This window comes from Typopeltis vanoorti, chromosome 12, assembly GCF_054136105.1.
Source record: "Typopeltis vanoorti isolate ZY-2024b chromosome 12, IOZ_Tvanoo_1.0, whole genome shotgun sequence".
Lineage (NCBI taxonomy): Eukaryota > Metazoa > Arthropoda > Arachnida > Uropygi > Thelyphonidae > Typopeltis > Typopeltis vanoorti.
The window spans coordinates 89,154,259-89,181,880 of record NC_143560.1 but is presented as its reverse complement, the minus strand read 5'-3'; the positions used below and the strand labels follow the sequence as shown (position 1 = coordinate 89,181,880).

General features: G+C 36.4%; 2 protein-coding genes across 2 annotated transcripts in view; both read right to left on the bottom strand.

Moving 5' to 3' along the window:
- LOC150100981 (nephrocystin-4-like) overlaps positions 1-11,203 on the bottom strand; it is a 191,322-nt gene extending 180,119 nt beyond the window's left edge. The window contains exon 1 of the mRNA XM_090401955.1: positions 11,176-11,203. Coding sequence (XP_090258081.1) covers positions 11,176-11,203 — 28 coding nt within the window. The remainder of the gene's footprint in view (positions 1-11,175) is intronic.
- A 1,541-nt stretch (positions 11,204-12,744) lies between these two features.
- Positions 12,745-27,622, bottom strand: part of LOC150100980 (nephrocystin-4-like) — a 173,582-nt gene continuing 158,704 nt past the window's right edge. Inside the window, exon 12 of the mRNA XM_090401950.1 lies at positions 12,745-12,819. Within this exon, the coding sequence (XP_090258076.1) occupies positions 12,745-12,819 (75 nt within the window). The remainder of the gene's footprint in view (positions 12,820-27,622) is intronic.

Here is a 27,622-nt window from a genome sequence, read left to right as displayed (position 1 = left end):
ACTTGGGAGGTGGCTAAAGGAGTCGAATTTACAATTAAAACAATGTACATGTGGAATTACCGGGCTGGTAAGTATGACAAGCTTAGGTGTGTGCTTGGCTCAATGCCATGGCATGTAAAACTGCAAGGGCTGGATGTTGATAGTGCATGGGAGGTGGTTAAGAACTGTTTGCAGGAGGCAATGGTTGACTGTACACCAAGAGTCCGAATAATAAATCAAGTAGGGGTTAAATGGATGAATAACACTATTAAGCTTGAGCTGCAAAAAAAGAAACAATTGTGGAGGGAATTTAAGGAGAAGGGTGACCATCAGGCGCAGGAACAGTATAAAGCTCAGGCCAGGATGGTAACAAGGGTGGTAAGAAAAGCAAAAGCAGATTACGAAAGGAAATTGGCCACGCAGTCTAAAGAGAATCCCAAACAGTTTTTTCAACATGTTGCAAGTAAAAGAAAAAATGCTCATGGTAGAATGATCTTGAAAAATGCTGAGGGTAGGGAGGTAACCGAATCAGTCGATATTGTGGAATTACTGAGTGAGCACTTTGCAGGAGTATATCATCCAGGTGGTGACTTTGCAGGAATGGAAGAACCAACAGCTTATACTGGAATTGTGATGAATAAAGTAGAGGTAACTAGTCTATTACAGAACCTCAATGTCAATACATCTGTGGGATTGGATGGTATACCAGCTCGTATCATACGTGAAGCGGCCAAAGAACTGTCAGTGCCCTTGACCATTTTGTTTAATTTGAGCCTCAGGACTGGGTCAGTCCCAAGGGGTTGGAAAGAGGGGGAAAATAGTTCCACTGCACAAAGGTGGTTCCAAGGCTGCTGTTGAAAATTACCGGCCAATCAGCATAACAGGAATCATTATCAAGGTCTTAGAGAAAATAGTCAAGAGGAAAATACAAGATTGGATAGAAGAAAATGGGATACTGTATCGGGGACAGCATGGTTTTGTGAAGGGTAGGTCATGCCTCAGTAACTTGCTCACGTATTATAACACAGTGACGGCTGAACTGGATAGGGTAATGGGTTTACAGTGATTCTACTGGACCTTGCTAAGGCCTTTGACAGGATACCACATGGAATTCTAATCAGTAAATTGCAGCATATGGGAATGGACATAGGGTTGGTGAGATGGATAGGAGGGTGGTTGACGGAGAGATATCAGAGAGTGGTTTGCTCAGGAGTAGAGTCCACAAGACGGCCTGTGACTAGTGGTGTGCCACAAGGATCTGTTCTTGGACCACTGCTGTTTAATTTGTTCATAAATGATATAGGAAAGGATCTGAGAGGAACAGTTCATTTGTTTGCGGATGATGCGAAGTTGGGTAGGGCAATAGTGAATGCAGATGACGTAAAATTTTGCAGGATGATTTGGATAGATTGGAGGTCTGGGCTAAGGAGAATGGATGTCAATTTAATGTGGCAAAATGTAAGGTTATGCATTTCGGGGTGAAAAGATTGGCGGCAGTTTACTGCATTGTTGGAACTGTGCTCAAGGAAACTGATGAGGCATGAGATTTAGGAGTGTTGGTGGATAAGGAATTGAAATTTAGGGGACACATTGCAAAAGTGGCCAAATCAGCTCATCAAATCACTTGGTTGCTGAAGAATACGTTGACAAGCAGGTTATTGTTCCTCTGTATCGAGCCTTGATAAGACCCCATCTCGACTACTGTGCTCAGATTTGGTCACCTAAGTTTCTTCTTGATGGGGAGGAGGTGGAGAGGATCCAGAGGCGGGTGACCAAGATGATAGCAGGTCTGTGGAATGAACCGTATGAGAACAGGTTGAGGATTTGTGGGTTGCAAAAATTGGTTGATAGGCGGAGGAGGGGAGATATGATTGAAACATTCAAATTACTGAAGGGTTTCTATAAAATTAATTCAGAAGATATTTTTGAGAACAGGGCTGGTTGTGGGAGGACTAGGGGACATCCATGGAAACTGGGCAAAAGTGTGGTTAGTAAAGGTGTTAGAGCTGGGTTCTTTACTTTTAGAGTAGTGAATGAGTGGAATGCACTCCCTGAGTCTGTGGTGGATGCTGTGACAGTGAATGAGTTTAAGGCGAGGTATGATAGATATTGTATGAATGTCGAATAGTTGTGATGAATATGATTTGGGGCCTCCCTCGATGAGTCTAATGACTCCCTGGAGTTGCCCGTAATAATAGTATGCTTCATCATAAGTGCAAGCATTAAAGGTGAAGAATGACACTAGAAAATTAGTTTATCTGAGTAATATTACAATAATACCATGAGGACATGAGAAAAGTGGAAGACTGGAAAGGCTGAGTCTGCCATTTGAACAAGAGACAATTTTCTGCATTTTGCCCTTTCAGTCACATCTGAAATTTTTTTTTTTTTTTCAAGTAAAAAATTCAGCACACCAGAACCCAAAATTCATTACCTTGATACATTTGCTGTTGAAGTAATGGTTGTGAGTTTGAGTGGAATTCCTTCATTCCAGCAAGAAATATTTTCAGCTATGCAGTCAGAACAGGTGTTTAGATAAGGTTAGGGAAATATAGTAATCAGATTATGAGAAGGAAAAGTAGAATCATGAAGTTCATATAAGGTTGGGGAAATATAGTAATCAGATTATGAGAAGGAAATGTAGAATCATGACGTTCATAAAAGGTTAAGGAAATATAGTAATCAGATTATGAGAAGGAAAAGTAGAATCATGAAGTTCATACCATTTGATAATGATGGTATTGTCAATGATACAAGACAGAGTATGTGGAGGAATAATGTTCCACAGAAAAGGAATCCTTATGAGGTTATGGTGTGAGTTACCAAGATGAAAGTTGACATCCAGAGAATGTGGATAAGGAGAACTGATTAAGAAAAGATTAATGGAGTTTGGAGGAGGATTATCTGGTGATCTAATAAATAACTAGCATAGCTATTAGGCTGCCAGTCTGAAGATGGGCATTTCCCAGATAAGCAGTTTTATACATCAAATTACTTAGCTTAAGATAGTTTTTCAAAGCAGATGCAGAATATAAGGAAAAGTCTTTCATACTTCTATTTGCTTCTGTAGGTAAGGAAGCCTTTTTCCATTGAATTCTGTAACAGATATTCAATGGATGATCTGCTGGTACTGAACTACATTAGTAGTTGTCATAATAGTATTCATAGGCTTCACAAAATGCCATCTCCTGGAATATGTGAGCAATAAATTAGGATTGTGTAATTCCAGACCCCCCCCCCCACCAAAGATATAGGCTACCTAAAATCCTCCACATGAGACTAGCTAACTCACCTACCAGTGAAAAGCCATTTAAGACACAGAAAACCTTACAATGGTTCTTTGTTATAAATGGTGTTCAAATTCTTTCCACATTATGCTATCACAGTACTGACTGAGCTACAGAGGCTCCTTTATGATAAAGATTTTTTTTTTTTTTATCAAGATGAGAGAAAATTAGCTGTCTACCAAAGTAAATTCAAAAGAGTTTTTTCATTATGTAGCAAGTAAAAGGGAAAAATGACTACGGTATGATGACTTTAATCAATGATGATGTGATGACAGTAGGAAAATCACAGAGGTAAAAGAAATGTTTGAGTTGCTGAATGATCATTTTGCAATGGTGTATCATCCAGGTCAAGATTTTGCAATTGCTGCGTGACAGAGATGCATATCAAAATTGAGGTAGATGAACAGGAGGTGTTCAGCATATTGAAAAATAATGTGAATACAACAGTGGGACTTGGTGGCATATCAGTCCATGCACTATGTGAATATGCAAGAGAACTGGCATAGCCTATGATGAAGTTGTTCAATCTAAGTCTCAGCTCTAGCAAGGTTCCAAGGGAGTGGAAAGGGAGAAAGATACCATTACATAAAGGTGGCTAGCAAACTACAGATAAATGAATATATTAGGAGTATTTTAATATATCTTAAAATATTGGAAAAGTTGGTTAAAGATAAAATCCAGCAGTCAGTAGTGGATACAATGGCTTTGTAAAGGGTAAGTCTTGTCTTAGTAATTTATTCACATTTTATAATAAAGTGACAACAAAATTCATTTTGGGAAAATTATGGAGACAACTACCATGTCTGAGTAAAACTTTAGTTTAATATAAACAAAAATCAACACTCGACGTTTCAACCTTCATATCAAGGTCATCTTCTGGAGCATATACACTATATATACAGAGAAACATGCTGCACTACAATCTACATGGTTTGCTAAAGTTACTGACCAACCATTACAACAATTATTGGCCTAACCTCTGGTGGAAAAAAAAAAAAACCTTTACTACATCAACGCTAGAGTCCTATTATTATCTATTGGTTACAAAATTACATTGGGCTGGAGAGCAATATGTTCATATATATATATATTAAAAACATGATTATACATTTAAATTTCAACCAGTTGGAATATGGAATAGTTTCCAATACTAGCTGAAGGTTTCATGTGTTCTTTTTCATATAAGACACATTAAATATAACAATTTTGGTGAGTCCTCTCAAATCATGCTCTCAATACCTTAGACCAAACCGATCGGAAAAGTACCTGCTTTTTACACCATACAAAAACCTGGTATGAAAGAAAATTTAAAGAAGCCTGCGAAATTCTGTTTAACCACCCTAATATCAACAATAATAGTGGCATGAAAATTCCAAGAATCTGGATGCCACATATTCAGCCTACTTAATACCTAGCATATTTTAGGACTTTAAGCAACCTTCAGTTAGTACTGGAAACTATTCCATACCAACTGGTTGAAATTTAAATGTATAATCATGTTTTTAATATATATATATATATATATAAACATGTTGCTCTCCAGCCCAATGTAATTTTGTAACCAAGAGATAATAATAATAGGAGACTCTAGCGTTGATGTAGTAAAGGTTTTTTTTTTTTTTTCCACCAGAGGTCAGGCCAATAATTGTTGTAATGGTCAGTAACTTTAGCAAACCATGTAGATTGTAGTGCAGCGTGTTTCTCTGTATATGCTCCAGAAGATGACCTTGATATGAAGGTCGAAATGTCAAGTGTTGATTTTGGTTTATATTAAACTAAAGTTTTACTCAAATACGGTAGCTGTTGCCATAATTTTCCCAAAATGATCATTGTGTGAGCCTAAAAGAAAGGATTGACAACAAAATTGGATAAAGGAATTGGCTACACCATGATACCACATTGAAAACTATTACAAAAGTTGGAGCAAATGGGAATGGATATGAAGCTGGTAGCATGGATGGGGAAGAGGTGGCTGACAGATAGACACCAGAGTACATGGTGGAGTGGAATCTATGAGAATGAGGGTGACTAGTGAAGTACCTCAGTGTTCTGTACAAGGGCTACTAATCTTTAATTTGTATATCAATGATATAGGGAAAGATTTAAAGGGGGATAATCAGTTGTTTGCTGATTATCTCCTGATGAAAAGCTGGGAAGGGTAATAGTTGATAAAAGCAATGTAGATATCTAGCTAATAATTTAAATAAACTGGCATTATGGGCAAAGGATAATGATTGTCAATTTAATGTTACAAAATGTAAGGGTATGCACTTCAGATTGAAAACGTTACATATTGTGTGTATTACACTGATGGTAATGATCGCAGGAAATTGATAATGCTAGGGACTTATGGATAATGGTGAACAGAGAGTTTAAAGTTCAGAGGGAATATTGCAAAAATTGGTAAAAGGATAGGAAGGCTATTATCCCTCTTTATAAGGCTATGATTTGGCTACATCTTGATACTGTGCACAGATTTAGTCACCTGGGTTTCTTGGGGAACAGGAGGTGGTAGAGAAGAAAAGAATTACCAAGATGATGACAAGTCTGTGGAATGCTCCTTATGAGGATAGGTTGAGGTGTATGGGTTGCAAAGTTGAGTTAATAGGCAGAAAAGAGGGACATGGTGGCTCAATATGGGCTGTAGAGTCATAATAATAATAATGAAGATTCCACACTTTTTCATTGTTAAGTATCATAACTTCATTTTTTGCTGCACTGAGCTAGAGTGTGTATCACCTCAGCAGCTTTTTCAATTTTCTAATGGAGCCTTTTTAGGAAACATATGAATGAGTGTCTTTGTCCAATTTCTTCAGTAAAAGTAAAGATTCTGATGTTTTTTTTATTTTTTCGGAATTGATCTTTTTAAATGCTAACTAGTTTTGTCTTTAGGAAATGATACTGATTTCAAACTCAATGGAAAGAAACATTATCTTAATTACTCTAGCTGAAGCTGAAATTATTCCATGTATATCCAAATAAATAGTTTAATCAATCAAATATTATTTATGGCAATTATACACGAATTCATTTAGTAAACATACATACACAAGTCATTAAAAACGAAAATTAATAATAATTCACTCTCATATACTTTCATTCACATTAAACTGCAATAAACAAAGATGGTGGGCATTGAGCTCAACTAAATTTAACCAACTCATAATGAGAAAAACAGTCTAAGAAATAACAACACAATCCACCAAACTTACTTCCATGTGAAACTTCAAGTAAATTTCAACGTGTTAGTTCTCTGTGAGTGAACTAAGCACAGCAGGTAAATTATACCACTTTTTCTTCTGTAAACAGTTTTTTTTTTATTTTTTATTCTGCATACAGGCAAATTGGCCATCTACACAATTAACAGTCAAAAAAAAAAATAAAATAAAAATACTGTAGTAGTGTTATTGTGTGTAGGTGGAGAATTAACATGTTTGCTGCCATGCTCCTCAGGCAACTTTGTTACCGCACAGCAAGCACTTTTGTTGGTACGTTTTTTTTTTTTTTTTTGCAACGTTCTCTCCTCGCCTGAATACAGTATTCCAATTTCTATCTATCTATTGCCTCTAACTCTACTTTCGGTATTCAGTCACGAGACATTCTAGGCCTATTCTCTAAATGGATAATAATGTACATGAGCTAGAACAACAAGGAGGTTATTGACGGGGAGGGGTTGCTAATTCCCTTGTTCTTTCTGCTGATTGATTCCCCTTTCGAACACAGAGAAAATTTATATTTAAGCTGAGCCACCTCGTGTCCAGGAGGTTGTAAGAACAATATCAAGGAATCAATAATCAGCAAGTACAATACTACAGTGATCTAAATTGGAATGAAATACTCTTTAGATAATTTATCTATTTTACCTTAAGTTATATAGCAGTCGTGGCTCTCTAATCTTTCCCTGCTCTTATGTTAATTTTGGGTTCCCATTTAGATCCGAACTAATAAAATGAGCGGTGCAATCAAAATTCAGGCAAACACAAGGTTCAATTTAAACAAAACATTTAATACATTAACATATGCATTTACACTAATTAAGAAAATTCTAAACATAAGTTAATTGATCAAGGGATTAAGAAGTTCTCAATAAAACAATAGCAATCTTACAGTATAATATACTGAGCACGGTTAAATTCTCAACATATAGGTTTCTACCCTTCTTAGTGTTATAAGCTTCTAAGCACAATTTATAGACAAAAATTATCAATTCAATATACTTCAAATGTCCATTCTGCTTGGTCGTTCAGGATATAACAAAGCACATATCATTAATTACACACCAAGGAATTCTAGAGTCCTATCAATCTATAACTGTAAACCTTAGCAAGTCTAACTTATATCACATTCTCTTGGCCCAAGATTCAAGATATCACACTTTTAAACTTGAACAATCAAGAAGGCAATACTCTTCCCCTCATAGTACATTCTCAAAAGACATAGAAAAGAGTTCCTTACCAGGACAGATGATATACTTTGTCTATTATCACGTGCTCTGGATAGCATTTCCTTGCTTCTCAGGAATCCTCTCTCTGGTCATATCTGTGGATAGGGTCTGGTTCATGTAGGGCATGTCTTTCACTGCATCAAGGAACCTAGTTACTGGTCTCAGGTCACAGTAGTTTAGTGGGATCCAGATTCACCGTAACGATCTGGTTGGCTCGGGAACACATGCCTGCCTTAACCTGAGATGACCATCATTCAGGGTTCCTTGGAAGCTCCCGCTATACTTCTCATCTTCCACAACCACGAGATGAGGGAGTAAGTGAACAGGATAAGAATAAGAGAGATTTGCTGTCTCCGCAACCCGTTTTATAATTCATGCCTTGTTCTTTCATTGGTTCCTTTTTCCATGAACAGCGCATGTTTCTTCTGCAGCTAGTGCCAAAATGTGCGCTGCTGGATGACTTTGTTAACATGGCATAGTAACTAGAGGCAAAATGTGCGCTGGCGGATAACTTCAACTATTTCATACAGCACTCAATTTCCGATAACATGTTATGCCCTTGGCAATGGTTCACATAAACGGATTAAGTTTCTGTGCACAGTTCACTTAGGATATATACACTCTACCAAGAATTATCACAGGATAAATAACTCACAACTACTAGAACATACAGATATTTTACATTTATGGGATATATAACAGTCAGTAAGTGAATAATTTGCTATTTGTCTGATGAGCAAATTTGGCTCTGGGAATGGCAGACTATGTTAAATCCCAAATTCTGAATGAAAAGAATTATAATATAATAGTGTTTCATAATTCTTTTCATTCAGAATTTAACACTTTCACTTCTTCAAGGTCAGTACGAGTAATCTCACAGAGGTCAGTAATCGACATACGAGTATATTCGAAGTTGGTTTGTGAGGCTCGTATACCAACTGCGAGTATACTCATAGTTGGCAGCGAATGTATTAAGTAATACAGAAGATGGAAAGATGTGTGTGGCAGAGTAGAGTGGAGTGTCTCCCGTGATGAGTCCTTGGACTCCTTGCAGGTGTCACGATAATAATAATACCAATCCTTGTAATAAACTATCATTTTTCTCAGTCATCCTTTCCTTTTATCATCAAGAGAGAGAATATTCAGGAAAATTACTTACTACTTCCATGCAATATGCCAAATTTTTATATGGCATAATGGAGATACATATATTAAAATAGTTTTCCCTCTCTTAATCACTAATAAGAAATATCAACAGTTATTTTGTTTCCTGAATTAATGAAATTCCTACAAGAAGCACTCTGAAAATAACAGCTCATCAATGATTTTTATCAAACTGTATGTGTATGTACTTTTTAATAAAACCTCCATTTTTTCCCCTCCCATAATTAATTTTACAGAAAGTTTCAATCTATATTATTTGATAACTTTTTCCACCACTACTCTCTCTCTCTCTCTTGGCTGATATTTTCTGGCATTCTCTCATAATTGCATATTCTGCTTTTGTCCATTATGCCCAATGCTTTCTACTTGTTTAGAACTTTGTATTTGTATGTGCTCATTTAAAGAGCTCAGCGGATGTGGCGTTTGCACACCATGGCGCTTGACCCCACGAAGGAAGACTTCTTGGTTTCGAATCTAGTCAGCAACTAGAAGAAATTTTTCTAAGCCTTTTTTCGACTGGTTCCCGAGTTAGTGGATCTCTGGCACAGGCAAGTGGGTTTTTCTCCCGGAAACTTGGGTTTTTTTATCCTGTAAACTCAAGAAAATCGACTGTAGAACCCACGTTATTTCAGACATTAAATACGAGTGTTAGGGACTACGAGATGGCGGCACTTGTTGAGCCATCTCTCTTCACTGCGTGCCGCTTAATTAGTGATAGCCTCGGGCCAGCTATCTCTGATTGGCTGCCAGTGGAGATTGAAGTGTCCACTCAGTCTCCAAAAGTTAGATAGGCTAAACGGCCTCATCTACTCCCTATATACGGGAATAAATAAAGGCATTAGCTGATTTTTTTTTAATGTGCTCATTTAGTTTATGAATAGTTAGGATCGCTAATTAAATTCTCCCTCCCTGTGCAATTTCAAGTGCACATCTTATTGGGACAATTCCCCCTTTTTTTTATTTATTTATTTTTATGTGCAGCCATTCTTAACTTGCCTTTTAATCCATCCTATCCAATAAATTCAGTATCAGACTGGTGAATGTCAAAATTTTGAACAATTGCAGAGGGCCTATAATAATACTGACAGATTTCTTAAGACCTTGAATACATTTGTGAATCTTCTATATCCATCCTTCTGAAAACTCTCATTATTATTATTCAGGAACTTCGTTTTGAAACTTCGGGATAGCCCTTTGTCCTTGCTCCTTCCTCTTGATCTTCCATATAAAAGAACTCCCCAGTGTCAACCCTATAACTACTTTCAACAGTTTAAATATCTCTATCATATTACCAATCTTTCTTCTATCAACCGAATTCTACAGCCTGCATGTCCTCAGTAAAATCACTTCTAGCATCTGTGCTATTCTGAGATTTATTCCTTGAATCGAGACTGCTTCTCTTACTAATTCACTAGGTTGTAACAAGGAATCCTGAACTATGGATTATGCCAAGAGAATACTGTAAACACACACACAGGCTGTTCCCATGAAATGCATGCCAAACTTCTAAAGTTTGTTAATATCACTGGTCAGTCTCAACTGTTCATGGTTACGATGAAAGGGAAGAGAAAAATTCGAAGAAATACCTATATTATTGAAATTACTTCAAGTGCACATCCATACTTGAAAAAAAATGAAACAGAACACTGGTATGTGTACATATACACAATTAAATGTCTTGTCTGAAATAGTATTCTACATTGGCTATACAAAACTGAGCTCTTTTTAAAACAGCACAAGCTGCTTTCTGTATACTTTCATGATTCAGTAATGTAAAATGATATGTCTGCAGTTTCTTCTTATACACAGATTCCTCATGCATTCTCATAAATAGAAATCTTGTGTCAGGTCAGGAAAGTGATGGCCAGGAATGAGGACTATTGCTAATTTAACTATTTACATATCTGCAATTCAAGTATTCAGTGACTCAAATGACCAAAATTAGATAGCGAACCACTGTACTGCAACCACGTGTTTAATCCTGAGAGAAACATCTAAAAGGGATTGGTGGGTGGGCTCATTTTGCAGAAAATAAAGGTAGATGTGTTCACTGAAAAGAAACAGAAGTTGCTCACAATGTTATGATGAGAATTGTTGGTGAACCATGTATAAATGTTTGGCAGCTGTTTCTCCTATTTAACATGAACTGGCATCAGTAAAAGACAAAATGAGCTTCACAAGTTTATGCTCTTCCACACTGCAAATGACATTGAAACCCATTGATTATTCCTCAACTTGAAAACTTTATACACATTAACAGTGGTATAGATATAAATCTTTCTGATGTTAAGTTTGTCATACCTGCATTTGAGTTGCATGCATTTAACATGCTACTTAGTTAACATTCACTTTCAGACATTACTAGACTCTGTATAGCAGGGGTGGCCAAACGGTGGCTTGTGAGCCAGATGCAGCTCACAGAAATACAGGGTGATTATAATTAAAGTTCACATTTTGAAAAGATGTAACTGAGTAACTACTCAGCAGAACAATTTAATATTTAACATGATGATGTGTGCTGCAATGGAATTTTGTTTTGAACAAAAATCAACATCACTTCTAAAAGTTTCACTAGGGCAATATATGTAAATTACATATGATAGTCCAAGTATATAGTGAAATGCTGTGACCGTATACCATTTATTCAAATGACAAATGTCCCCCAATGATGTATGCTTCGAAAGAAGCTTCTATAAAAGCAGGTAGCTGTGGAATGTGTCAGTTCATTGCCTGTGAGCAGACAATGTGTAAAGCACAATGTCACCCTTACCAAAGGATTGTGCACTTCTCGTGAAGCTGTTTTACCAAAATAAAAGTTGTGTCTTGCTAGCATGGCCAAAGTTCAGAACATTAAAGGGATTAAAAACAGGTCCTATGACTGCAAATGGTTTGTGCAAAATTATCCAGAAATGTGAAGAGACAGGTTTTTTAGTCAAACCTGGCAGAGGATGGAAGCCCATCGAATGGCAGTTAGTGGAGGAAGTAGCCACAGCATTAGAGGAAGAAAGGATGGCAAATGTCAAAGGAAGCAGCAGCACATGGCATATTGCACGGTCTTTAGACAAATCCATAAGCATGGTTGTTCACAAAGTCTTAAGGCAAATTCTGAGCTGTTATCCATACAAGATTTCCCACGTTCAGCAACTGCTTAATCCTGACTGGAGTGCACGAGTAACATTTGCCCTGCAGTTTCTTGCTTGGACTGAACTAGACAATAACTAGCCATGGAACATTTTCTGGACTGACAAAGCTCACTTCCATCTGGACAGTGCTGTGAATATGCACAACTGCAGAATTTGCGAAACTGCAAATACACTTTGTGTAACAGATTCAGCTTCAACCCCCCCCCCCCAAGGTCACAGTCTGGTGTGGTTTTATGTCAGAATTCATTATCGAACCTTCCCTGCCAGTAAAGCACTGTTAATGGCCAGCAATATGAATCTCTCTCAGGCTAATCAGGTGAGTCCAACACTTTAACAGCTTCAGTGCCTGGATTCAGCAGTTTTTATGCAGGATGGTGCCCCTCCTCACATCACCGCCCTTGTCAAGCAGTTGCTTCAGACACATTTTACGATTGAGTGATTGTGGTGTGTATGGCTGTGTTACATGCAGTGAAACTAGCGGAGTGCAAGTGTGATACGCACTGTAGAGTTTGGATGTGTTGCACATGTTGGAGCTTAATGTTTCTTTACACTTTAATTTTTTTTTAATTGTCTATGAAAATTTTGTGAAGGAAGATGGCATCATCAAATTGTAAGAAGCAAAAGTATGAGATGAAAAAAAACAGAAATTTTAACCAAGAGTAGGAGGAAGATTTTGCATTCACTGTTAAAGGAGGTAAACCTTTATGTCTTATCTACAATGTATTACTCAGTCATCACACAGCCAGTAACTTGAAATGCCACTATGAAATAAATCACAAAAACTTTTTGCCTGATTATCAGCCTAAATCAGAATTATGGAAAAACAAGTTAACTGTATTAAAATCATCAAGAAATAGCCAGCAGACACTATTGAAAATGTTCAATAAGGGAGCCAATACAATGACTCAAGCTATTTTTGTTATATCACGGCATATTCCTCATGCTAAACGTACATATTCTGATGGTGAATTTGTTAAGAAGAATATAGCTGAAGTCACTGCAGTGTTAGATCCAAATAACACAAAACTTCAGCAACTAATAGCACAAACACTAGCTTCGTGCCATATTACATAGGGTGTAATTAAAAGAAACACATGTATTAACCACAGTGAAAATTATTTAATTGTAAATATTTCATCCTAAGTATCTTAGGACATCATCAGTACAGTAGTTTAAAACAATAATAAGAATAACATACAGTTAGGGCACATGCTTACAATAGAATCTCATTAAAGGTGCGTAACGTGTTACAAAAAAAAAAATAATAATAAAAAATAAAAAAATAATTATTTAACACAATTTTGTATGACAATTTCCCATACTTTAGGAATAGTAAGAACGTTGTTGCGGTTTAAGTTTGGTCTGTGTAGTAGGGCTTCAGAACTTTCTTTGTATAAACGTTCATGTTTATATAAAGATCTATGTAAAAGTTTAGACTTTTCCCAATGGATCCTATGGTTTGGATTTTCAATTCTGTGTTGAGAGAGGCCAGATTTTTGCGGTTTAAAAAGACGAATGTGGTCTTGATGTTCCGAGATGCGTTTCTGAACAGACCTACCTGTCTGTCCAAAGTAAATTTGGTTGATTGATAGGTTTGTAAGAAGTGGCAAAATTGTATTTCTTCATAATTTTAGAAAGACGTTCGGAGATGCCTTTGACGTAAGGTATGGGAATCCTATGGACTTCTTCCTGTCTGGTTTGATGTGTGAAGAAGTGACTGATGATTTTTTTGAGTTGTTTTCGGATTATATCCATTTAGGATGGCTGTATTTTTGATTACTTCTAATTCCTGGTTTAAAGATTCTTCAGAGGAGCAGAATTTGTGTGCTCTGGAAACTAGTGATTTAATAATGCCAGATTTCTGAGATGGATGATGAGTAGAAGAATTGTGAATGTAGCGACCTGAGAATGTAGGCTTGCGAAAGAAAGACGTGCCGATGGAACCTTCTTCTTTTCTTTGGATGTGTAAATCCAAAAAGGAGATACTCTGTGGAGATTCTTTTTCTAATGTAAAGTTGATGCGATGATGAAGAAGGGTAATTTTATCTAGAAACAGTTGTAATTCATGTTTGGGATGATCCCAGCCTGCAATTTTTTTTGAATATTTTTTCTTCAGGGTGTTCCAGAAACAAGTTTGCTAGGTTTGGTGATAAAGGAGATCCCATTGCTGTTCCTTCTTCTTGCTTGTAAATTAGACCTTTCCAGGTGAAGTAACCTGATGTAATAACAAACTTGAACAATTCAACTATATCAGATGGAAATTTTTGAGTTAGTAATTCTATTGTTTCTTTATGGGGAATGTTTGTGAAGAGGGAGACAATATCGAAGCTGATTAACAAGTCAATTTCTTTCATTGTCTGATGAATAACACAACTGTTCATTGTGTTATTCATCATGGACACCTGGAGGCCAGATACTTCAAGTATGAAGAAGTTATGAAATCTGTTCTTGAAATTGTCAATTTCATACATTATAATGGGAAGACCTACTGACAGTTCAAAAATTTTATTGAAGAACTGAAGCTTGAAGATAAACCCAGTGATGTCTCTTCCTACTGCTGTCAAATGTCTTAGGTCAGTTTGTGGATCTGTTGGAGTCTATTATTACAGCAATCCCTCGTTTAATGCACCTAATGCATTCCTTAAAACAGGTGCATTAATCGAAAATGCACTAATCAAATATAATAGCCTATAGGAAAAAGTATAATTCCTCAAATTTATTTTTTGACCTTTAATTAATTTTTTTTTTTTAAAAGGAATTAGGCTATATCTCAGGGGCCTAGTTAAAAGAAATCCATGAAGCTGAAAGACAATAAAACATATTCAGAATATAAATTTATTATTCTGCTCCTTAACAAAGAATTGAGCTGACGTAGTTTGGTGGGCATTCTGTTTCTTCTTTTCATACAACTGACGGTAGTATGGTCCTATCACCTCTTCTACTTCAAATTTTACTGCTTCTCTCTTCTTCTTAAGATTCAGCCTCTAAGCACTGGTGCTTAAAAACTTCGATTGTACTAAAAATATTTTAAAGTTGTTTCTGTGAAATCTCTTTGGGCTGACTGTCAGTGATTAAATTTACTTCATATTCTTCAGGATATTCCAGCTGTTTATCTAAATTAAGCCGGTCGGAATCACTCAATTTCTCAGAATGAGATTTAATTAACTTAGATGCATTTGAAAAGAATCTAAAATCATTCACACAATGTGGAAGAATGTACTATTTCTTGGCTATTTCTTAGAGATTTGATGGCTAATTTTTTTGCTTTCTAATAAGATCAGCTATATTGGAGGGAAGAGATTTTAGACCACTTTCAAACCACCCATGGTACAAATTTCCTATAAGTTTAATAATAACCTTTCATGGGTAGTAACCACATAAAAAAAAAAAACTTTGTGAGACTATTACACTTTTTTTATATAATCTTTGTCAAATCTCGAAGATTTAAATTGACAAAGATTATATAAAAAAAGTGTAATAGTCTTATGAATAATTGTCAAGAAAAAATTCAACATAAAAAACTTTGTGATTTTGAATTGCAAAAATCTGATAGCACACACTACAGGTGTGCCAGGCCACAGTGCATCACATTGACCTTGCTTGTGCCTGCACATTCCTAGAATAGATAATGCCTTCATACTTCACTCGCACTCAGAGGTGTCGACAACCATGGGCGGCTGAGTCAAGACCACCACGTGCTGGCATTAATAGCACAATCCACATGCAAAGTGAGGAGAGCCTGATTTTCAAACATGTTTGAACTTGTTGCAGCATTTAAAACCATTCCAGGCTCATATTAATTTTGATAATTTTTCACAGAACACTTATTCATTTTCCATGGAACACTAGTGTTCTGCAGAATATTGTTTGGGAAATGCTGCGTTAGAGTAATATCAGAAAAAATAGATAGAACACTACATAAATACAACATTAAGGCAACCCTCAAATCACCTGCAAAATTAAAACGTATACTCAGTTCATCCAACAATTTGCTTCCCTACTTTGCCCATCCAAGGATTTACAAAATTCGGTGCACCTGCAACCATTACCTTACATAGAGGAAATAGTGTGCTCCATCCCAATAAGAAAAAATGGACACAAACGGCACATTAAATTTCTCCACTATGTAAAACAGGCCTGTCAGACCATGCACTTCAAACATGTCACAGAATCAACTGGAAAGGAACCAAGACCCTACTTGGTTCCTTTTCAATCCACCTTACCAAAAACTGATTTTAAAAAACCTTCAAGGAACTTTGTGAGATGCTGAAACATCATTTGAATCTCAACAAAAACGATGAATTAGTAGTTCCAAGAATCGGGAGGACCCCATCTGTAATCTATATAGCATCTAGAACATGATGGCAGAACCCCAACACAAGAAAACCTTAATATAAGAGGACTAGAAATGTTTTTAATGTAGTTCCAGTGTAAAACCTTTTTTTTTTTTTTTTTTTTTTTTTTTTTTTATCAGCAGTATGTTATTATACTTATATGTATAAAAAATCATTTATTATTTTGTTAATTAATTTATATTTGTGTACAACTTTTTATTTATTATTATTATTTTTTTTTCCTCACCAGAGGTCAAAGTTAGGGTAAAATGATTAACAAAGCATTCAGATTTATCTTACTTTTGTGTAGTGTTATGTAGCTGATGTCCTGTGCATACGTATGTTTTCCTGATGGTGACCCTGATACAGAGTTTGAAACGTTAAGTGTTATTTTTTCTAAAATAACACTCAATGCCAGCCTGATTATTATTATTTTATTATTATTACGTGACACCTCCAGGGAGTCCAAAGATTCATCGAGGGAGGGCACCTACTCCACATCTCTATGTCTCCACCACTCAATCCAACTACACCAACGGCATCTACCGCCCACCACTAATACTAGTATTTCCACAGATGACCACAAACATCCATGCCCATGGCAGGATTCGCACCTGCAGCCTTTTAGCTGGAGAGCGAATACGCTAACCACTGGGCCGGATTGGCAGAGTGGTTAGCGTATCGTCTCCAGCCAAAAGGCTGCAGGTTCGAATCTCACCATGGGCATGGATGTTTGTGATTGTCTGTGAAAATAGTGGTGGTTGGTGGTAGATGGTGCAGATGATGAAGGTAATTGCAATTAATGGAGTGGTGGAGACGGAGAGTTGTAGAGCAGGTGCCCTCCCTCGATGAGTCTTTGGACTCCCAGGAGATGTTACATAATAATAAGTAAAATAATTACTCTAACATGTGTGTTTTTGTCTCCATAAATTCTTTACAATGAATTCTGAGCAATGTGTAAGCTTGAAAGAAATTAAGGTTATCACATGTAGTTCTTACATAAAGTAAGTTTGACTACCCTTGCTATTAGCATTTCTCCCATATACTAATGAATAATACTGTTTCAGGATGGCAATGGTTGAGAAACAGGAACAGGTACTCTTCAATTACTGCCCACATATTTCTGTTGCGGAATCCATAAATGACATGAGTGTCTATATCGTTCGCAAGGGCAAACAACGAAAAGTCAGCTACTGGAACAATTCCTAAAACGCACTCCAACTCAATAATACCAGAGTTCATAATCGGTACTATCAACATAAGAAGCCTGAATGGCAAAAGAAATGGAGCTAGCTGAGGAATTGGATAAGTACCAGATCGACATGATAGGGGTGACTGAAACCAAAAAGGCAAAAACTGGTGAGATCTTTCTGAGCAATAAATACAAAATGTTATATTCCAGCAATGACAATCAAGGAAAAAAAGGAGTAGACATAGTATTCAACACTAAATATGAGGCTAATGTTCTTCAATGGCAGGCACTTTCAAGTAGAGTGATGTGGGAAAATATGAGAATTGGGAACTGGACAATGAGATTTATTTGTGCCTATAGTCCCGTAGAAGGTTCTGCTAAGGAAGAAGTGGAAGAATTTCTTGAGGCTTTAGAGAAAGCAACTGACACAATGAAAGAGGAAAAGTTGGTCCTTGTTGGGGATCTAAATAGCTGAGTAGGGTGTGATTGTCAGACATACAAAAATGTTTTGGAAAAATTTGGAGAAAAGAGCAAAGCTACTAATAATAATGGCAAATACCTATTGGATTTCTGCTCAGGACATGGACTGGTTATTACTAACACCATGTTCCAACATAAAATTGTGCACAAATTCACATGGAGAGAAGAGGCAAGGAATATGAAAAGTCTCATTGACTATGTTATTGTTGATAGTGATGTTTTCTCCCTGGTGCAGGACACCAGAGTGTACAGAGGATTTGAAATTGGAAGTGATCACTATTTAGTCTTGAGCAGGATAAAATTGAATTTCATTTTGAAAAGAATGACATGTAAGAAAGTTTTAAAGCGAATAAAAGTTGAGCAGCTCTCAGATGAGAACTGTAGACTAAAATACACAAAGATTATTGAAAAAAGAATGAAAGAGTTTGAGAACAAGAACCAAACCTTTGGAGATTCAGTGGCAAACCTTGAAGAAAACGCTGATTGATTCAGCCAGAGAGGCATGTGGTGAGGTTGTCTGAAAGGAGAGAAAAATCAGAACTTCATGGTGGACACAGGAAGTTAAAGAGGCAGTGAAGGAAAAGAAGAAAGCATATCAAAAGTTCCTGGCAAATAAGTCAGCATGTGATCTTAGAGAATACAGAGACAAATGTAAGAAAGTTAAACACTGTATAAAAATATCTAAACAAAAGTCATGGAAAGACTTTGGTAAGAACATAGAAAATAAATACCAAGAAGGTGACAAGATATTCAGGAGGTTGTTGAATAAGTTCAGAAATGGAGGAAAGAGTGCTGTAAAAGGAATTAGAGATGATAAAGGTGATATGAGACACCGGAGAAAAAGATATCCTTGAAGTATGGAGTAATTACTTCAAAAAATTGCTAAATGAAACTAGCAGTAATGACAGCACATCGATAAAAAACACTGACCAGGCATGCAATCAGAAATGCATATCCTTACTTAAGTAGAAAAAATTGCGCCTGAAAGTATATTCAGGACTGGGGTAAGGTGGTACAACACCTGACAGACTCGTTGCAAAGGTGGAGAAAGATCTCAACACTCCTATCTCAGTATCTCCATGTGGATATGTGTAATGTTATGCACTAAGGCAAGGGCCACTACCCATACTGGTTTCAACCTTTATTGAGGTCTCATCAGCAGGAGCCAGGCCCAGTAGTGGAGATACCAAGGCAGAAGCAGTGAGAGGTCATCCCAACCTATAGGAGTTGTCAAAGGGTGTACAGCCTTATTATTAAATTACTTTGGATTCAGAGAAAGATGTTGAGACTTTATTGTTCACTTGGTTAGACTATAATAAGTTTAGTTTAATAAACTAAACTTATTATAGTCTAACCAAGTGAACAATAAAGTCTCAACATAAGTAGAAAAAGCCATCATGGAGTAGATGATATTCGACCAGAAATGCTCAAGTATGGAGGTATAAAAGTCTTACAGTGGCTGCACTGCATAGCTCAGAGGGCCTGGACAGAGGGATGAATTCCAGATGATTGGAGCAGAGCTCTCATAGTACCCATATATAAAAAGGAAAATAAAACTGAATGTGAGAATTACAGAGGCATTTCTCGACTGAGTGTTCCTGGTAAGATTTATGCAAGTATACTTGAGAAAGGTTGAGAAAGATTGTGGAAGGGAAGCCTGGTGAAGAATAAGCTGGATTCAGGCCAAATAGAGGCTGTCAGGATCAGATTTTCACTTTACGACAAATAGTTGAGAAGTCGTGGGAATATAACAAGGATATGTATTTAAGTTTTGTAGATCTGGAGAAGGTGTATGACAAGGTGCCAAGAGAGAAGTTATTCAAAACGCTACAGTTGTATGGTGTCAGTGGGGCATTATATCAAGCAATACTTAAGTCTTTATTTGAGTCGTAAGTCAGCAGTTAGAATGGAAGGAAATACAGGAAGGTGGTTTAACATTAAATCTGGTATCAGACAAGGATGTACATTATCCTATATGTTATTTATTATCTATATGGATCACATTATGAAGGAAAGTGGTATTAAACCAGATATCAAATATGGAGATGTCAATGTCAGCTCTTTGCTTTATGCAGACAATGTTATATCTCTAAATAAATCCACTACAAGTCTGCAAGATTCCCTGACTAAATTGAATAACTGTTGTAATAGATATGGTATGAAGGCCAGCAATAACAGGACAGAGACAATGAAAACAGGCAGAAGCACTGAAAATATCAACTGCATTCCGAATGGAGAACCTACAGAACAAGTAAAACATTTCAGCTACTTAGGTACGATTTTTAGTGAAGTTGGTAAACTAATATGGAAATAGACAACAGAGTCAACAAAGCTGGGTTATGGTAGGAAGTCAACTAAATAAATTTATATGGAATAAGAGAGAAATTAATCAAAACACTAAATTTGCTGTATACAAGACAGTGTTGAAACTAATTTTAACTCATGGATCTGAGAGCTGGGTTAGAAGTAAAACACTTGACCAAAGATTAGAGACCACAGATATGAGAGTCCTGAGAAAGATTAGGAGCATGAACAGATTATATCAATGGCAATATCATATCAAAGAACTTGACATTATTAGCATCCAGGAATGTGTCAGCAGAGCTAATCTCATGTGGTATGGTCACTTAAACAGAATGGGAGAGGAAAGATTAGCAAAACAAGTGTTCTCTACCAGTTTGGCAGGAAAAAGACCCAGAGGAAGACCAAGATATAGGTGGATTGATACAGTAAAAAGTGCCTTAGAAGATAGAAATATAAGATCTGACTATGTTAGAGCCTTGAGAGGTAACAGATTGATTTGGAGGAAAATTATAGATAGGAAGTTAGTAATGATGTAAATTTTTCATGTAGCACTATCATATCCTGTACACCCCTTCAGGGTAAATGTCAGGATGATGACTTTTTTTTTTCATAAGCAATAGCTACAAAGTGCCCTCTCACCTAGTGGATGAAACAACAAAGCAGTGAAGGAAGCATCCGTCTTCGCCTACCCCGAAGAAAGCAAAAACTGTAAAATCGGCTGGTAAAGTTATGACCATAATGTTTTTTGACTACGAAGGCATTGTTTACCAACACGCTGTAGAACCGGGGAATACTGTAAACGGCTCATATATCGGGAATACTGTATAAAACTATGCGGATGTTTTATGGACAATGGTACAGCACGTCAAAAGGAAGCATCCATTGCTCAAGAACGGCTTCTTATTGCACCACGATAATGCAAGGCCACATATTGCTGGTTGTGTAGTGGACATTTTGCAGAAGAACAACACAGATATCCTACCACACCTTCCATACAGTCCTGATCTCGCACCGTGCGATTTCTGGCTGTTTCCTCAGCTCAAGAAACCACTAAGAGGCCGCCATTTCGAAAGCAACAAAGCATGTGTAAAAGCTGCGGAGGCAGTTTTGAAAGAACTCTCAAAAAACGGACTCTCACGTGTTTAAGAAGTGGATGCAACATTGGGACAAATGCATCACGTCTCACAGTAGTTACTTCGAAAAAGACCATGTAAATGATGATGATTAAAGGTAATCTGTTTTCTGTATAAATATAGTCTTATTACTTATTGAACAGCCTACATATATTAATGATATTGGTGAAGATTTGGATGGAGATATTCAGTTGTTTGCAGATGATGCAAAGTTGGGACGAACCATGAAGAGTAGAGAAGATGTCGTGACCTTACAAGAAGACGAATAAATTGAGTGATTAAACATGGGAATGGGGATGCGAGTTCAATTTTGCAAAATGTAAGGTTTTAAAATTTGGAAAACAAAAATGGCATGCAGAATTTATGCTTGGTGAGGATATATTGTCGGAGGTGGAGGAAATAATAAATCTGGGGGTGATAGTGGATAAGAATCTGAAATTCAGGGGACAACATAGCCAAAATTGTGAAGACAACACAAAGGCTTCTGGGAATGATGTGAAGGACACTGACTTGTAGAAGTAGGGAGATGCTTTGATTAGGCCACATATGGATTATTGTGCCCAGATTTGGTCATCTGGTTTTCAGAAGGACGAAGAGATGTTGGAAAGGGTTAAGAGGCAACTGACTAAGGTGGTTTCTAACCTCTGGAATGTCGAGCATGAGGAAAGATTGAGAAGATGCAACTTGCAGAGTCTGGTGGACAGGAGGAAGAGGGGAGATATGACAGAGACCTACAAGTTAGTAAGGGATTGTTATAGGATCAATGCTGAAGAGATTCTACAGAAAATAGTGGGAGATCAGGGAAGAACCAGAGGTCATCCCCGGAAACTGTATAAAGAGGGTGTGAGTAGGGGAGTGAGAAACAGGTTTTTTTTCATGCAGAATTGTGAATGATTGGAATACCTTGTCTGAGAGTGTAGTGTCTGCAGAGAATTTGAGTGTGTTTAAAGCACAGTATAATGAGCTGTGTGTATGATAAAAGGACCTTCTAGATGAGTCTTTGACTCCATGGGGGGGGGGGGGGTCTTGGGTAATAATACTGAAAGTAGAGAAAGAAACAGTTAACAGTTGATATTCTGATGCATGTTGATACAGTAGATGCACATTATAATGAACATCATTATAATGAAATTAAGTGCTATAACGAACTATGGAAAAGTCCTGGACTGAGTCCACAGAATCAATGCTATTTTAAACTTTTATAAACAGTAAAAGCTCAAACCTTCATGATAGTGAACTGAATTTACTAGCAAATGATATTGCAATTAGTAGACAAAGGAAATAGCAAGAAATTGTACACTGATAACATAACAATGTATAGCAGGAATCACATCTAAACAAACGAAATGGTGGGAAATCACACTGACAACAGAACACAAAGATTAGGCAGGAACATAAAGAACATGAAAAAGAACAAATGTAAACAATAATGGGAGTCACATAAGAAAGCACTAGAAGAGAATGCAATTATAAAAATAAAACGCAGAATTCATGTTTATATTCTGAAATGTTATCTTATTATTATTATTTCGGGCAACTACAAGGAGTCGACACTCATCGAGAGAAGCTCTAACATCATGTCAAGAACAACTATTCGACATTCACACAGTATCTATCATACCTCGCCTTGAACTCATTCACGGTCATAGCACCCACAACAGACTCTGGCAGCTTATTCCACTCATTAACCACTCTCCAAGTAAAAAACCTAGCTATAACACCCCTGCTAACCACATTCTTGCCCAGCTTCCATGTATGGCCCCTAGTCCTCCCACCACCAGTCCTATTCTCAAAAATATCTTCTGGATTAATCTTATAGAAACCCTTTGGTAATTTGAATGTCTCAATCATATCACCCCTTTTCCCCTATCAACCAATTTTTGCAACCCACAAATCTTCAACCTGTTCTCATAAGGTTCAGTCCACAGACCTGCTATCATCTTGGTCACTCGTCTGTGGATCCTCTCCACATCCTCTCCATCAAGAAGAAACCCTGGCACCCATATCTGGGCACAGTAGTCTAGATGGGGTCTTATCAAGGCTCAATATAGAGGAACAATAACTTGTTTGTCTCTGCTTATTAAAGTATTTTTCAGCAACCAAGTGATTTGATGAGCTGATTTAGCCACTTTTGCAATGTGCCCCCTAAACTTCAACTCCCTATCCACCAACACTCCTAAATCCCTGGCCTCATCATTTTCCAGGAGTACGGTTACACCAATGTGATATAATGCTGCTAATCTTTTCACTCAAAAATGCATAACCTTACACTTTGCCACATTAAATTGACATCCATTTTCCCTAGCTGAGTCCTCCAAACTATCCAAATCATTCTGCAAAATTTTGACATCCTGTGCACTCACAATTGCTCTACCCAACTTTGCATCATCAGCAAACAAGTGAACACTTTCTCTCAGATCCTTTCCTATATCGTTAATGAACAAATTGAAAAGTAGTGGTCCAAGAACAGAACCCTGCGGCACACCACTAGTCACACGCTATCTTTTGCACTCCACTCCTGAATAAACCACTCTCTGGTATCTCTCCATCAACCACCCTCCTATCCCTCTCACCTCTTAGTTTATACTAACATCACTTACCTGAAATCTTCATTCATAATGAACTAAATATATGTAGACTGTACCATTAAAATCAAATATTTAGAACAAAAATATTGAAAATTTTAGATCTGATAGATTTTTAACTTATAGATAAATAGTCTTTCAAGCACAAAATTAGCTTTTACCCATACAAACTTTATATCTCTTAATTAAACAACAAGAAATGCTGTATATTGTGCCATATTTCTCTAATTTATAGTTCTTGGAGAACAGTATGCCAGCTGTCCGTCATTGGATCTCTGTCCAATTATGAAGCTGACTTGTTCGTATCAGCTGTGCCAATCACTTTCCCCCTCCCTTAAGCTGAATAATGCTCACTAACATTCCTCACCTATGTCCTCTCCCTCTTTGTAACTGAAGGTGACCAATTATAAAGTTGACTGATTGCCAAGGTTTTCGGGTTATTATTGATTTTAATGGTACAGACTGCACATATTTAGTTTATTATGAAGATTTCGGTAAGTGACATTAATTTAAGCTAATGTAATATTTCAAAATTCAAACATTAATTCTTTCTTTTCATTTTTATAACTGCACAATCTGCTAGTTCTTTTTTATATGTCTTCCATTGCTGTTTGTATTTGCAATTTTTCAAGTTGTTGTTTGATGTTTTATATGTTTTAGTCCTTCCTGCCAATCCTTTGTGTTCTGGTGTCAATGTACGATTTCTTACCATTTTTCTTTGTTCTTTTTCTTGTGGTTTCCTTTGTTATTTTACACCATCTATCTCATGGAAAATGAGTAGGGTAGGGGAAAATCACTGCCTCTCCCCGCTCCCCCCCAAAAAAAAATTCACTATAGTGAACCATGTACTATATATAATAAACTATTCACAGACTATAGTGAGCATCTACTGTATAAGCTTTCTAAATTGAAAATAAGGTTGGACAAGAACAATTAGGCCTCTTTTGTGGGATATACTGCATAATTATATAATAATTATAGAGTTCATACTATTGTTTTTTCCCATAATAAATCATATTTAATTACATGTATGAGCATCATATGAAAAAAAAAAAAAAAGAAAAAAAAAAACATAAGCCAACATACTTGGTAGGTGAATGAGTGATCAGTGGCACTACAGGAAACTGTGATCTGGAATTCAGTTGAATTATTTGTAACTCTGAGCTCTTTTGGGACTAAAAACAACGAACATACATTTTTATTTTATTTCTTTTCAAAAGATTCATTCTTTTATTATCAATTTTATGACTTTGATAAAATCTCTCCAGTGGGTTTTTATTATCATTTATACAGGATGGCCCATAAGTTACAAAGTGGTTTAAACATTTAATATTTTTTAAATTTATTATTTCATTTTATTTATTATTTTTTTTTGTTATAATGAAATACAGAACATGGAGATTTTTTTATTGGTTATAAAAAACCACATCATGTATATGCCTTACATTTTCGGCATCACAGAGACAGGCCCTTCCTACAGCATGTTCCATCATCACAAACCATGGGCACATCGCCCGTTGGTGTCCAATGCCTCCTTCACCATCCTCTTCCACCTTCTTTGTCCCGTGTACAGTGTCACAGTTTCTTTAACCCCATTCCACACCAATCCTTTATGTCGTATATCAATTCTCTGTATTGTTCCATCACAGCTGTTAATGTTTCTGGCTGCAGCACCTTAATTTCTGCACAAATGTTCTTCTTCAGCTGTTGGATTGTCTGAGCTTGTTTTGCATACACCTTTTCCTTCAGGTAATCCCACACGATGAAGTAGGAAGCCATCAGATCTGGTGAACACGATGGCCAATTATATATCCACATAGCCAATAATTATTTATGACTATGATTTTATCATAGTCATTTATAATAAAAGATAATTAATAATATTGAATTAATAGCCAATTAAAAATAATCAAATGCTGATTTTCAAATAAAATTGCATGATTTTGGTTTGTTGTTGGGTTGTGAACTTTTCCATGATTAATTTATCAAATGTTCCTTGAAATGAAAAAATAAAATGAAGAAATTAATAATCAAAAAAAAAGTTATTCATATGTCAAACCACTTCATGATTTATGGGCCACCCTGTATTTATTAACACATTCTTTTTCTTATTATTATTATTCTTATATCAGGGCAGGAAAAAGTACAGAATTTGCGGTGGCCCCTAAAGAGGAGGAAGATACAAATAGCATGCATCCAAGAAACAAAATGAAAGGAAGAAAAAAAACAAAAGAATTACGTGAAGGATATAAACTATATTATTATGGAAAGTAGAGGAAAAAGAATGGAATTGGAATTATAGGGGAGGAAAGTCTAAAAGATAAGGTAATAGAGATCAACAGAATAAGCAATCGCCTTAAGGCACTAAAAGTGTACGAAAAGAAAACATCCTAAATATTATTTCAGGATATGCATCACAGATAAAGTGTAAGGAAATAGAAAAAGACCAATTTTGGCGAGGCACTGGAAGCTGCGGTAGATAACATCAGAAAGGAGGAAATGATAATAATAAGAGCAGACCTAAATGAACATGTTGGTGTGAGAGGAGAAGAATTTGAAGGTGTACATGGTTTTGGAGAAAGGAATGAGAAAGTTCAGGCTTTACTGTAGCCAACACCTTTAGTTTTTCTACTTTACTGTAGAAGCAGGAGGACCACCTGATAATATATGAAAGCGGAAAAAATAAAGACTCAGATAGACTATATTTCTCACAAAGAGAAATATGTTAAAAAATTGCAAGACAATCTCATATGAACACATAACACAACAAAGTTTTAGTATGCAATCTAATAATGCCAGTATTAAAAAAAAAAAAAAAACAAATAAAGTGGAAAAATGGCTGGACATCTGGAAGCTGAGGGAAGAAAATAAGAGTAAATTTAAAAAAAAAAAAAAAGGCTATGGAAGAGAAGGTAGCATCTCAAGGAAATGACAATGTAAAAACACTTGGAATCAAATGAAGAACATCTTGGTAGAGCTGCAGAGGAAGTGTTTGAAAGAACGAGAGGATTCAGACCTAGGAAGGATAGAGAAACTTTGGTGGTGGAATGAAGAAGTCCAAGAGGCAATCAAAAAGGAAAAGGAAACATTTGGGACTTGGAGACAAATAAGAAACAACAAAACCTGGGAGAAATATAAAGAGGAAAGAGGGAAAGCAAAGGTAGAAGTGAGGGAAAGCAAAAGACAAAAAAATGGAAGAAAATATATACAGAGATAGAAAAGGAAAAGAGAGAAAGTAATATATAGAATAGCAAAGCAGAAAAGCAATAGCACAAAGGATTTTCAGGAAAAACAAAAAACACCACCAAAACATAAAAGATGGAAATGGAGACATATTAAGTAAATGAAAAGAAGGTGAAGGACAGATGGAAGGAATATTTTGCAGAGTTGTTAAATATAGAAAATGAAAGGAAGAAGATGCTTGAGGAGCAGAAAAGCATACAGTGACCAGAGATGAAAGTTACCAAGTAAGACTAAATGGAAGGCAATGTCAGGAGTGATATGCAACAAAAATGCACTGAAATAAAAGTAAAAACAAGTACAGGAACCCTTATATAATGCAGATGTTAGGTTCCAT